This window comes from Salmo salar, chromosome ssa10 (assembly GCF_905237065.1).
Source record: "Salmo salar chromosome ssa10, Ssal_v3.1, whole genome shotgun sequence".
Classification (NCBI taxonomy): Eukaryota; Metazoa; Chordata; class Actinopteri; order Salmoniformes; family Salmonidae; genus Salmo; species Salmo salar.
Genome location: NC_059451.1, coordinates 84,170,400 through 84,184,235, shown reverse-complemented (window position 1 = coordinate 84,184,235; position 13,836 = coordinate 84,170,400). Strand labels below are relative to the sequence as shown.

At 43.3% G+C, this 13,836-nt stretch overlaps 1 protein-coding gene across 1 annotated transcript; it reads right to left on the bottom strand.

The window, feature by feature from the left end:
- Positions 1-70: 70 nt before the first annotated feature.
- Positions 71-13,256, bottom strand: LOC106560900 (beta-2-syntrophin). The gene is made up of 7 exons (XM_014124311.2): positions 12,369-13,256; positions 6,784-6,994; positions 6,335-6,542; positions 3,933-4,075; positions 3,538-3,734; positions 1,933-2,123; positions 71-1,831 (listed from the first exon to the last, which is right to left on the bottom strand). The coding sequence occupies exons 1-7, from the start codon at positions 13,084-13,086 to the stop codon at positions 1,739-1,741; spliced, it is 1,761 nt and encodes a 586-aa protein (XP_013979786.1). The 5' UTR covers positions 13,087-13,256; the 3' UTR covers positions 71-1,738.
- Between the last annotated feature and the right edge of the window lie 580 nt (positions 13,257-13,836).

Below are 13,836 nucleotides of genomic sequence, written 5' to 3'. Positions count from 1 at the left end.
ATTTCGAAATCTTTGTAATTTTTCTAAACCAGTTCTTTCCACTGTAATGATCAGACAACAAAAACATCTGTTACAGCTGGCCATTAACAGGTTTTATTCTTATAGATATTTACATTTTAGATTATTACATTATCATACATTGCATATATATTTTAGAGTGCGGATTGGAAGTCTAAAATACTTAGCATGTAACAGGTTTGCCGCAGCAATGTTTCTTCAATGTTGTCCTGCTAAATGATTGTGTCAAACACAAGCTACCACGGATACATTTGGTTCAACACTCTTTCTTGAAAACAAAAATGCTTTGCAATAACAGTACATTGCTCAAAACAAAATGGAAGACAAAGATATGATAAAGATTTTTTTTTTTAACTGTTTGACAGATCTGTATTGATACCTACAAATTATTAAAAGTACAGAGACTGAAGTGTGATAGAGTTCAGACATACAATTGGCAGCATCCACTAGGCCCCACTTACAGTATCTGTTTACATATTAAGTCAAGCTGGGGAATCATGTGGTCAAGCAGGGTCCTGAATAAGAGCCATGACATAATGTAGCAATCAGAGCCAATCTACAGCATGATAAGCTTACACAGGGATAAAACAAAATAATTGCATCCTATTTGTGCTATTAAAAGTATCCAAAGCTTTTACTAACTGGACCTGAAGCCTGTTTTGAAGATGAGACAGAAGGCTTGAGACAAATGAGCCATAATGCAGCTGAAATTATATTTTCCCAGATATCATAGTGCTGAATGAACATCTTTGAATGTTCTTTAAGTATTTTGCTTATTTTAATGACGTAATATGACCATGATGGAGTATATGGGCAAAAACATGACCCAGACCCCTTTGACATCTTGTAGCTCAGGGACTTTACTGTGGATGCCTATTGACAGCACATCTCATGTTTGCATGGTGTGTATGAGGGACTTCCACAGGAAACACAGAAAAAGAAGAGAGCAGAAAGGCAGAGAAGCTTAGGTATGACCTCATCATGAATTCTAATAGAACGACTTGGCTTAAGGCCAATGCAGAACGGAATGGTAAAGGGAAGTGGTGTTATCAGGCAGCATGGGACAATGGTTTGGCGGTTTGGCTAGCATACTGGAGGGCAGGGTGACTTTTCGGCAGGTAGCATAGGGGTCACTGGTATTACGCCGTGATTTTGTAAATGCTCCAAAATAAGATCACTTTTTCCATAGTCAAGTCATGCTAAACATAGGATATACATACAAAAGAATAAACAATACAGAAATAACATGTTTACAGTATAAGAATAATACTATTGCTGTGCATGTTTAACGCTTACTTTGCTTTAAAACCTATTAGCTTTAGAAAACAAATAACTTTTACACAATAAAAATAGCATTTATGACTACATGTAACAAGGCACAGTTGGCAATCCTGATTATAAGTCATTTTAGATAATGTGCTAGATTATCAGTTTTTGGGTAACATGCACTATAAAGCCAACACAAATGCAACAGTATAAACCCATTCACACTGGCAGTATGCTCTTGGTCATTTACACTCAAGCAACAACTTGCCAAACCAATCGCATTTACACATACTCAGATGAACAAATACATACTCTGTTCTTCACTAAAAGCACTCATTCACCTGACAAGAACAAAGTACATGCATAAAAAGAGCACATATACATTGGAACGCTTGTGATGAATGATGCATAGTAAAAAGAGGAATATTTATTGATGTGCCTGACCCCAGCCTCTTCACGTCAGCAGGCCCAGACGAGACAGTTTGGCCGACAGGAAGGAATGAAGAACAAACACCACGGGCTTGGGGCCAGAGTGCAGGTCAAACACCTAAAAAGACAAGACATACAAAACAGTAGATCAATCAATACATTAAATGGACTATTAGACCATTACACTGAAATGCACTAATGTGTCCAACAGCAATGTACCATTTCGCCCTCTGGACCTCCAAAGTCCAGGTAAAGGTTGCGGATCCCATCGTCTGTGGACATCTTGAGCTTCTCAAAGGGGTATCTGAAGAGCACAGTGCCCACTGCAGCCTCCCTTGACTCCCGGGTCACAGTGAAGCCCTTCTCATAATGAAGCGTGAGGCGAACGTCCTGCCTGTTCAGCATGCAACCTGAGGGACAGAGAAGAGGGTGAGAACTTTGTGTGTGTGTGTGTGTGTGTGTGTGTGTGTGTGTGTGTAATTGGAATAGTATGTGTGTGCCTGTGTGAGAAAGTCTGAATATGTTTGTGTTGCAGTGTTATAGGGAATGAAAAGACTCAACGTGAGTGGAAACATTCGCTCTTCTTTTACCATTGAACAGTAGTTTTAGACAGAACTTTTTTCTGTCACCACTTCCTGTATCACAGTGAGAAGTGAATCATGTGATTCCAAAGCCTCACTCAATAATATATACAGATAGTTAGACAAACCAACGTTACACATACATCCACTCACCAATGTTAGAAATACACACCACAGGAGGCTGGTGGCACCTTAAAGTTAAAGTTTTAAGTTCCTCGACGTACACATCACGGACAAACTGAAATGGTCCACCCACACAGACAGTGTGGTGAAGAAGGCGCAACAGCGCCTCTGGAGGCTGAAGAAATTTGGCTTGTCACCTAAAACCCTCACAAACTTCTACAGATGCACAATCGAGAGCATCCTGTCGGGCTGTATCACCGCCTGGTACAGCAACTGCACCGCCCTCAACCGCAAGGCTCTCCAGAGGGTAGTGCGGTCTTCACAACGCATCACCAGGGGCAAACTACCTGCCCTCCAGGACACCTACAGCACCCGATGTCACGGGCGGCCAAAAAGATCATCAAGGACAACAACCACCTGAGCCACTGCTTGTTCACCCCGCTATCATCCAGAAGGCGAGGTCAGTATAGGAGCATCAAAGCTGGGACTGAGAGACTGAGAGACTGAAAAACAGCTTCTATCTCAAGGCCATCAGACTGTTAAACAGCCATCACTAACATAGAGAGGCTGCTGCCAACATACAGACTCAAATCCCTGGCCACTTTAATAAATGGATTTAATAATGGTATCACTAGTCACTTTAAATAATGCTACTTTAATAATGTTTACATATCCTACATTACTCATCTCATATGTATATGCTGTATTTTACACCATCTATTACATCTTGCCTATGCCACACGGCCATTGCGCATCCATATATTTATATGTACATATTCTTATTCCATCCCCTTACATTGTGTGTATAAGGTAGTCGTGAATTTGTTAGATTACTTGTTAGATATTACTGCACTGTCAGACGAGAAGCACAAGCATTTCGCTACACTCACATTAACATCTGCTAACCATGTGTATGTGACCAATAAAATTTGATTTGATTTAATTGGGGAGGACGGGCTCATGGTAATGGCTGGAGCGGAATTAGTAGAACGGTGTCAAATACATCAAACACATGGTTTCCAGGTGTTTGATGCCATTCCATTTGCTCCGTTCCAGCCATTATTATGAGCCGTCCTCCCCTCAGCAGCCTCCACTGATACAGACATACACATCCACTCACCAATGGAGATCTCCTTAATCAGTTCTGCAGCCGAATGCCCCCCCTGCACCAGCGCCCGGGTCCACGAGGACAGGTCCCAGTGCGTCTCCACCCGGAACACATGGGATTCGATGCCTCGCCCTGTACCTGTCCGAGTGGCAAACACCAGGTCTGCCCCCTGCGCCGGGGAACTGCGGGCACTGCCAGAATGCACCAGTCTACATAGAAATGGGTACACACCAAACAAGGTCAGCTCATCGTTTGCCCATCCCACGAGTGATCTTTATCAAGTTAAGTGATTCATAAGTTATGATAACAAAACGCCAACACATTGCAGAGTGAAAGAGGCAGAGAGAAAAAGACAAAGAGAGATACAACCTACATTCTAATGCTGTCTGGCCAACATGTTGTCGTACCTTGTGGCAAGCAGTGGGTGTGTGAGCAGGGGTGTGGACCAGGCTTCACGGTTCCATGGGACTGATTCAAACAGCAGGATATCTTTCTCTGTCAGTGCCATGACGATTGGTCGGAACTGGTGCCGCCCACCATTCAACTGGACCTACACCATAAAGAAAGAGAGACAGCATGAGAGAAGGTGTCAAAGTGTTTATGTTATAACTGATAAGGTTTTCCACGTCTGTTTGTGTAGGTGTGTGTGTGTGTGTCATGCTAGGTGGGCCCAGAGGAAATAGTTAATGCAACGGCAGCTTCCTGTGGTTTTCTGTCTCAAAGTACTTCCTGTCAACCCCCAACAAGGCCAACTAAACAACCCTGTACAGACAATATCCATACATTAAACAGGAGTACCGACACTACACCACTACCTGCTTTGTGGACCATTTGCTGCTTTCATTTTGTTCAGCTGTTTCCCTCTTTTCCCTATTGTTCCAATTTCTTCAATGTTGTTCTCTATTGTTCTTTTAAATGATGTGTACCCATGTGAAATGCACTTCAAATAAATTCTGATTTGTTTCTGATTTGCACAACAAAAGTATAAGACGGCACATTTAAAAGACTACAGAATATCACAACAAGCATACAGTGACCATCTATAAAACAGAACTCTTTACAGTACACATGCAGTAATGTACACGACTGAACAACAAAACAATACTGTACAGTGAGGGGGAAAAAGGATTTGATCCCCTGCTGATTTTGTACGTTTGCCCACTGACAAAGAAATGATCAGTCTATAATTTTAAATGGTAGGTTTATTTGAACAGTGAGACAGAATAACAACAAAAAAATCCAGAAAAACGCATGTCAAAAAGGTTATAAAATGATTTGCATTTTAATGAGGGAAATAAGTATTTGACCCCTCTGCAAAACATGACTTAGTACTTGGTGGCAAAACCCTTGTTGGCAATCACAGAGGTCAGACATTTCTTGTAGTTGGCCACCGGGTTTGCACACATCTCAGGAAGGATTTTGTCCCACTCCTCTTTGCAGATCTTCTCCAAGTCATTAAGGTTTCGAGGCTGACATTTGGCAACTCGAACCTTCAGCTCCCTCCACAGATTTTCTATGGGATTACGGTCTGGAGACTGGCTAGGCCACTCCAGGACCTTAATGTGCTTCTTCTTGAGCCACTCCTTGTTGCCTTGGCCGTGTGTTTTGGGTCATTGTCATGCTAGAATACCCATCCACGACCCATTTTCAATGCCCTGGCTGAGGGAAGGAGTTTCTCACCCAAGATTTGACGGTCCATCGTCCCTTTGATGTGGTGAAGTTGTCCTGTCCCCTTAGCAGAAAAACACCCCCAAAGCATAATGTTTCCACATCCATGTTTGACGGTGGGGATGGTGTTCTTGGGGTCATAGGCAGCATTCCTCCTCCTCCAAACACGGCGAGTTGAGTTGATGCCAAAGAGCTCCATTTTGGTCTCATCTGACCACAACACTTTCAACCAGTGGTCCTCTGAATCATTCAGATGTTCATTGTCAAACTTTAGACAGGCATGTATATGTGCTTTCTTGAGCAGGGGGACCTTGCGGGAACTGCAGGATTTCAGTCCTTCACGGCGTAGTGTGTTACCAATTGTTTTCTTGGTGGCTATGGTCCCAGCTGCCTTGAGATCATTGACAAGATCCTCCCGTGTAGTTCTGGGCTGATTCCTCACCGTTCTCATGATCATTGCAACTCCACGAGGTGAGATCTTGCATGGAGCCCCAGGCCGAGGGAGATTGACAGTTCTTTTGTGTTTCTTCCATTTGCGAATAACCACACCAACTGTTGTCACCTTTTCACCAAGCTGCTTGGCGATGGTCTTGTAGCCCATTACAGCCTTGTGTAGGTCTACAATCTTGTCCCTGACATCCTTGGAGAGCTCCTTTGGTCTTGGCCTTGGTGGAGAGTTTGGAATCTGATTGATTGCTTCTGTGGACAGGTGTCTTTTATACAGGTAACAAACTGAGATTAGGAGCACTCCCTTTAAGAGTGTGCTCCTAATCTCAGCTCGTTACCTGTATAAAAGACACCTGGGAGCCAGAAATCTTTCTGATTGAGAGGGGGTCAAATACTTATTTCCCTCATTAAAATGCAAATCAATTTATAACATTTTTGACATGCGTTTTTCTGGATTTTTTGGTTGTTATTCTGTCTCTCACTGTTCAAATAAACCTACCATTAAAATTAGAGACTGATCATTTCTTTGTCAGTGGGCAAACGTACAAAATCAGCAGGGGATCAAATACTTTTTTCCCTCACTGTATGTCTGCATCTGTACATAAGTGTATTTCACAGCAGCATACATTACTTTTTAGTATCATTTAGTTATTTTGTTTGTGTAATTTATTCTGAAGGCCTATGAGTGTATTACCTGTTCTGCCAGCCAGCTGATGTGTTTGAGTTGGGGGTGTGACCCCGTGGTGCTGGAGCCCAGGTAGGAGTTGATGTGGGCCAAAGTCTGGGGCAGCAGGGAAGCAATGTTGGTGTGGATGGCTGTGAACCAGGAGTGGGCGCTGGGGCTGTCCTTACAACGCAGCACCACCGTGTGTTGGCCATCAGGAGAGTGCAGTTCCAAGAGCCTGTAGGAGTCAACAGTACTCATCATCATAGTGTCTAGTTGTGGCCATTTTTTTCTGTTTGGTTTTAATTTGTTATTTTATGCACTTCCAAGATTATTCTATATAATGAAAACGAATTTACAAAATGCAATAAATCATTAATTTCAATGACTCATTCTTATCATTATCTTACTAAACATACCAAATCAACACTCACATTATTTTTGTTGTATTCTCTCTCACCACCCCCCCCGGGTCTTACCTGTTCTCCAGGTCAGGTATAGTCAGGTTCCTGCTGATGAAGCACATTTTGAGGGGGATGACCTTTCGGTCCATGGCCCCGGTGTGTTTGGGGGACCCCGAGTCCTCACTGCCACTGAAGTTGGGGGATTGAGAACGCACCTCATCCCACGGTAGGTCTGCTACCAAGGACGGCTTCTTGAACAGTGGGGAAACCTCCCTGATATATTTCACTACAGAAACGCAGAAAGACAAAATAAACAGTGATTAAATATGCTTAGACCTCAAGTTGTAAAAAAGTGTGTCCAAAAGAAACACAAGATTGAGCATATATTTCAGACAGTGGTTGAAAAAGTTGCAACGCTCAATTAATTAAAGAGTAATAAATGTTTTATAAGGACGTATTAGTCTCTTGTTGAGTTTCTCTGGGTAGGAGAGTTGGTGGGGCAGTTGTGTGCTTAGCAGGTCAGCTCCTTGGAGAATAATGGTTTTGACTGAAATCATGGATTCAGTTTCCAAATTTGGTCCCGTGGCCCATTCCACCTCTCACACATTCTCTTTCCCTCTCTCTTCCTTTAGTGCTCTGGGTCGCTCTGCTCTGACTGAGAAACTCAAAACGAGTAGCTGAAGAGACAAGGTCATTGTTGGATGTAGGCGAGGATTAGGCTTGTGAAAGTAATTGGCCCAAATATCTGCTAGTACAAGTATGGGCGGACTGTGTGTGTGTGTGTGCAATTTGACAGAAGGAGGGAAGTAATGGTAAGGCACTGGGCCAAGGATTGGAACCTATTTCCAAGTCCCTGCTAACCACACTGCTCTTACTAACAGTGTCAGTGAATATGTCTGCTTATTCAAGTCTTTTGGAGTGTATGTGTGTGCGTGCATGTTTTAGAAAGTGGCTGGCCTTCTGGACATGGGCCAGAGCATGACTAGAAACCACCTAACCCCAACCCTGAAGAGATCAAGATGGGCAGAGCTGCCTACAGTTATACAGCGCAATCCTGATGTAGCAAAGTATACATTACACTGAGTGGCAAATGTCCAATACACACAGCCACATGAAGTAATGAAGAAATGTGAGAAGTAGTGAATGACAACTCTAGATTCAATGTAATGAATAGATTTACTGTAAAGATGCTCAGTCAAGACTTCCAGCCACAATATCACTGCAGTGTTCCAGTGTGGTTATAAATGCCATGGTACGTTTAAGTACAGGCTGGGTCTCTGTCTCATTCCTCCGTTCCCACTGTACTGTAGCTCTGGTACATCTTTACGGACACGCTTTAGCCATCACAGATTGAAGTATAGGTGACAAAAAAACATTGTGACACTGGCTCACACTCAGAAGAAAGATACATGTTGGAGGCTTACCACACCATCTCCATTTGTCAATACTCTGCTTGAGTGAGTGCAGACTGCAGTTTGGGCTAGTTGTGTTTTATGGTAGTGTTTTCTGATGAACTAAACAAGGAAAAGGTTTATCCCAGTCCCACCATTAAACCTTTGTGAAAAGTTCAGAGTCAGAAAGTTGGTTCCAGAAGCTGCTCTTGCTGTCGCTGTTCAAAGATCTCATTAGAACTGTTAGCTACCGTTCTGCTTTTAATTAGGGCAGTACACAGAGGTGTGTGTGTGTTTGAGAGAAAGAGATGGGACTGGGTCCCTAGAGGTGCCATCACACATAGCTAGAGCTAAATTTTCCTCCTTCCCTCCATACCTATATGGCCACAGCAATGCAGAGGAACGAGACAGAGGAGGAAGGGGAGAGCTGGAGGAATATGACTGACTCCAACTCATTATTTGGCTGAAGGAGTTGAGGTTCAAACCCATGGTCTGTTGTGTACCCCCCTCCCTGCCCCATGGTATGTTGTGTACTTGCCTCCCTTCCCCATGGTATGTTGTGTACCCGCCTCCCTTCCCCATGGTATGTTGTGTACCCGCCTCCCTTCCCCATGGTATGTTGTGTACCCCCCTCCCTTCCCCATGGTCTGTTGTGTACTTGCCTCCCTTCCCCATGGTATGTTGTGTACCCCCTCCCTTCCCCATGGTCTGTTGTGTACCCGCCTCCCTTCCCCATGGTCTGTTGTGTACCCCCTCCCTTCCCCATGGTCTGATCATGCACACATTTGCTCTTCTCTTCTTGTAGACTTCACCCGGGTATTGCTTTATGTGCCTGGCTACACCCCAGACCCTGACCACTGTTTTTCTTCTGACCACAATCCTCCTGTGGTTTGTCCATCTCCACCTTCCTCTCCTCCCCACTGACGTCTTTCTCTCCCCCTGCCCCAGACTGTGTGCTGCCAGGCCTTTAATGAGAACAGTGTGTCAGACTCCACAGGTGGGGAGGGGGTTTGTAGAAGGCTCTGGAGAGGCTACCTTCAAATATACAATACCAGTCAAAAGTTTGGACACACCTACTAATTCAAGGGTTTTTCTTGATTTTTACTATTTCCTACATTGTAGAATAATAGTGAAGACATCAAAACTATGAAATTACACATGGAATCATGTAGTAACCAAAATAAATTGTTAAACAAATAAAAATATATTTTCAATTTTAGATTCTTCAAAAGTAGCCACCCTTTGCCTTGATGACAGCATTGCATACTCTTGGCATTCTCTCAACCAGGTTCATGACGAATGCTTTTCCAACAGTCTTGAAGGAGTTCCTTCATATGCTGAGCACTTGTTGGCTGTTTTTCCTTCACTCTGCGGGTCCAACTCATCCCAATTGCGTTGAGATCAGGTGATTGTGGAGGTCAGGTCATCTGATGCAGCACTCCATCACTCTCCTTCTTGGTCAAATAGCCCTTACACAGCCTGGAGGTGTGTTGGGTCATTGCCCTGTTGAAAAACAATTCACAATCCCACTAAGCCCAAACCAGATGGGATGGCATATCACTGCAGAATGCTGTGGTAGTCATGCAGATTAAGTGTGCCTTGAATAACAAATCAAATCACAGTGTCACCAGCAAAGCACCCCTACACCATCACACCTCCTCCTCCTCCATGCTTCACAGTAGGAACCACACTTGCGGAAATCATCCGTTCACCTTCTCTGCGTCTCACAAGGACACGGCGGTTGGAACCAAAAATCTCAAATTTGGACTCATCAGACCAAACGACAGATTTCCACCAGTCTAATATCCATTGCTCGTGTTTCTTGGCCCAAGCAAGTCTCTTCTTATTGGTGTCCTTTAGTATTGGTTTCTTTGCAGCAATTCGACCATGAAGGTCTGATTCATACAGTCTCTTCTTAACAGTTGATGTTGAGATTTGTCTGTTACTTGAACTCTGTGAAGCAATTATTTGGGCTGCAATCTGAGGTGCAGTTAACTCTAATGAACTTATCCTGTGCAGCAGAGGTAACTCTGGGTCTTCCATTCCTGTGGCGGTCCCCATAAGAGCCAGTTTCATCATAGCGCTTGATGGTATTTGCGACTGCACTTGAACAAACTTGGAAAGTTCTTGACATTTTCCGGATTGACTGACCTGCATGTGTTATAGTATTGATGGTCTGTCGTTTCTCTTTGCATATTTGAGCTGTTCTTGCCATAATATGGACTTGGTCTTTTACCAAATAGGGTTATCTTCTGTATATCACCTCTACCTTGTCACAACACAACGGATTGGCTCAAACGCATTAAGAAGGAAAGAAATTCCACAAATTAACCTTTAACAAGGCACACCTGTTAATTGAAATGCATTCCAGGTGACTACCTCATGAAGCTGGTTGAGAGAATGCCAAGAGTGTGCAAAACTGTCAAAGGCAAAGGGTGGCTACTTTGAAGAATCTAAAATATATTTTGATTTGTTTAACACTTGTTTTGTTACTACATGATTCCATATGTGTTATTTCATAGTTTTGATGTAATCACTATTATTCTACAATGTAGAAAATAGTACAAATTAAGAAAAATCCTGGATTGAATAGGTGTGTCCAAACTTTTGACTGGTACTGTACACATCTGGCCTAATTTTTAAAAAGCCCCCCTGTGCTGCTCCCCTTCAAACACACAAATCGGCCCCTTCCTCACCTCTGTTCACCCTGACCTGGATCACAAAAGGAGGGCATGGAAATTAGTGGAAACAGTGTATATATCCAGTATGTGGATCTTTTTACACAAACATTATACACAATTATACACAATGTGCATGCTGCTACACTGTTCTTGGAATGAATCACACATACCAAATATCTTAGCTAAGTAGGTTATACTCAGATATTTCTGTGGATATCCATTTCTGTTTACAAACACAAAGAACTTGAGAGAGAAAGGAGAGCAAATGTGCTTGTTCCACGGATATTAACCAAAAACGGTAGTGTTACAACATTAACCTGGATTCATACAACTATATGTGGTGGCCTTTTTTATGCTTTGACTCATAGTGCATTGCATACTCAAGTGAAATTTTCAATGGTCAGTAAGTTTTGGTTTGTGAACAACAGAAAATAACTAACTCTCTCTAATTGGGCCTGTCCCCATTTTATGACTAGTCTGTCTCTTTGTACGGTTTTAATTCTTCCTTTTAACCGGACAATGGTCTCCTCCTCTATCCAACAATAAGCAGGCAAACTAAACACAGACAGCCATGATCCTTATTGACTAATGTTATTCATCTGTGGTTAGGCTATGGGAGTCTTCCGAAGATGAGGAGGAAAATGCAGACAGATTGGAATGGGGGCCCTTTTACTAACATCACAACTCAATCCCTGTCAGTCTAACAAACATTGACAGGGAACTGGCACATTCCTTAAACAAATTCCTAGGTTCCTCAGTGGAGAGACAGAGATTACACAAACTCTTATTTTGGACTATGAGGCCTATTTGAGATGAGAAGCAGAAAAGATGAAGCCTACTTTATTTTGGGGGTTATAGTGAGTCCTCATTTGACGAAATGGGACAAACTGTGTCACGTAAACCAACTCTCTACACCCAACATTATTTAGTATTCATAAAGGGTTCATTTCCAAAGCATTAAGCCTAACCACCACACAGTGCATTTCAGCCCCTGACCAGTTGTTTCCAACCCCTGGGGCTTCACACCAAAGTACTCTAAAATCAATATAAGACAAACATGATGATTAACTGTTCTAGCCTACAATGACTTATCTAAAATAATACACTGCCACATACAATGTAGCTATTTTGTAACGACTGTTCTTACTTTGCTGTTTACAATAGGCCTAATGAGTCAGTGGGTGTCCGTGGAGTGTGAACTGGTTACATTGTAGCCTATAGCTATGTGCTGTAGTCTGGCAATGTACTAGGAAGGAAACATTGTAGCCTAAAACTTGGCCTGAATCCTGCCTAAATGTAAAATAATTGAAAAAGTAGCCTGGGCATCAATAAATTCAATATACTGAATGTTCATCATCCAACTGGCTGTTCATGATCTTCTTTTATTTAGGTCTGTGTCTATTTCCTGACTGTCAAATACATGCAATACTTGGCCCACAGCTCCATAGTAGGCCTTCATCAAGAACGAAGCAGAATCAAGTTTTATTTTGCTATCAAGCGCACATTGTTTAGGGTACTAGGCCTGGCTGAGGCAGCTGTCAGACTAACTGGCCTTCTCAAATCCCCGCTATTGCGTTTGAAAACTTACCCTCAAGCGTAACCTCTTTCCCGGCCTTTTTTAGAGCCTGCACCGCTAGATCATGCGTAGCCTCCCTGAGGTCATTTCCATTGACTGACAGTATCGCGTCACCGACCCGAAGAGCTCGACTCTGATCAGCTGCAAGTCCGGGGAAGATCTTGGATATGAGGATGGGCATTCGGTTTTCCCGACCCCCCTTGATGCTGACCCCCAACCCGCCCGACTCTTGTTTTACAACTCGAACTTTACGCACAGCTTCCGATGCGCAGGATTCTAAATTGATGGAAGTTTCGCCATGTCTGGAACTGAAGCTAGATCCAGGACTACCGTAACTGGACCCCGGGCTGCCAAAATCAGAGTTCGTACCGTTATCACGATTATACTTGCTAGAGCCAGGGCTAAAACCTTCGTAGTGACCCCTGTTGATGCCCCCGTGCGCTGGGCTACTGCTTCGTCCTAGCGCACCATGGTTCGGATGTTGTTCTGGGTTCGAGGTTTGACCACGGTTCGAATTTCCCGACGTTAAACCTGGATCGTTTCCGTTTGATATTCCATTTCGTAGGTCCGCTGAATTGTTGCAATGTAAGTTGTTCGCGTGCCCGCTTATCTCTGCTTCGGCCGTTAAAGTGAAAGTCTCGCTGGTCAATTCTCCCGCTACCCGAATCCAGCGGTCCCGGAGCAAAAGGTCTAATTGACCATTTTTGTCCGCTCGTGTCCAGAGAGCCATCCTGTAAATCCGGGGCGGGTTTCAGACTAAACTCATGATTAACTTTTTCTTCTTTTCAGGATGCGTGCCCAAGCGCTAGCCTGCCCTACATTTGACACACCCACTTATGCACAGACTGTGGAAAACTGAAGGGAAACAGTTGCCTCTGACGGACTCTCTCCCTTATTATTGAGCGCGCTAAAGCCCACTGTCTGTGGCGTGAAAACTTGGAGCCAGACGACAGAAACGGCCAATAAATGTAATAGTGTGTGATTGGACCTTAAATTACTTATTCATGAAAGGCGGGGTTTAAACAATTCCCGACAGGCCTACTTTACTTATGTTGACCAGTCCATCTCCCTCCTCACTATAGTGGTCTATTAGAAAGGGAAAGGGGAAAGTGGCATACAAGTCAGTTGTAAAACTGAGTGCCTTCAACTGAAATGTGTCTTCCGCATTTAACCCAACCCCTCTAAATCAGAGAGGTGCGTCTTCGGCGCTCAGGGAACAGGGAGTTAAATGCCTTGCTTAGTGGCATAACGACATATTTTTACATTGTCAGCTCAGGAATTTGATCCAGCAATCTTTAGGTTAGTGGCCCAACGCTCTAACCACTACTGTCTATTACACTGTAACAGACACCTCCTCATATAGGTGTATCTAAAGGTTTAATGAACATCATAGTGTTTAAACATGTAGGCTAGCGCATGCTATTAGTGAAGCATTTATCTGACCTTTTACCCTATCTAACAAAGCTTTAGATCTTCACAT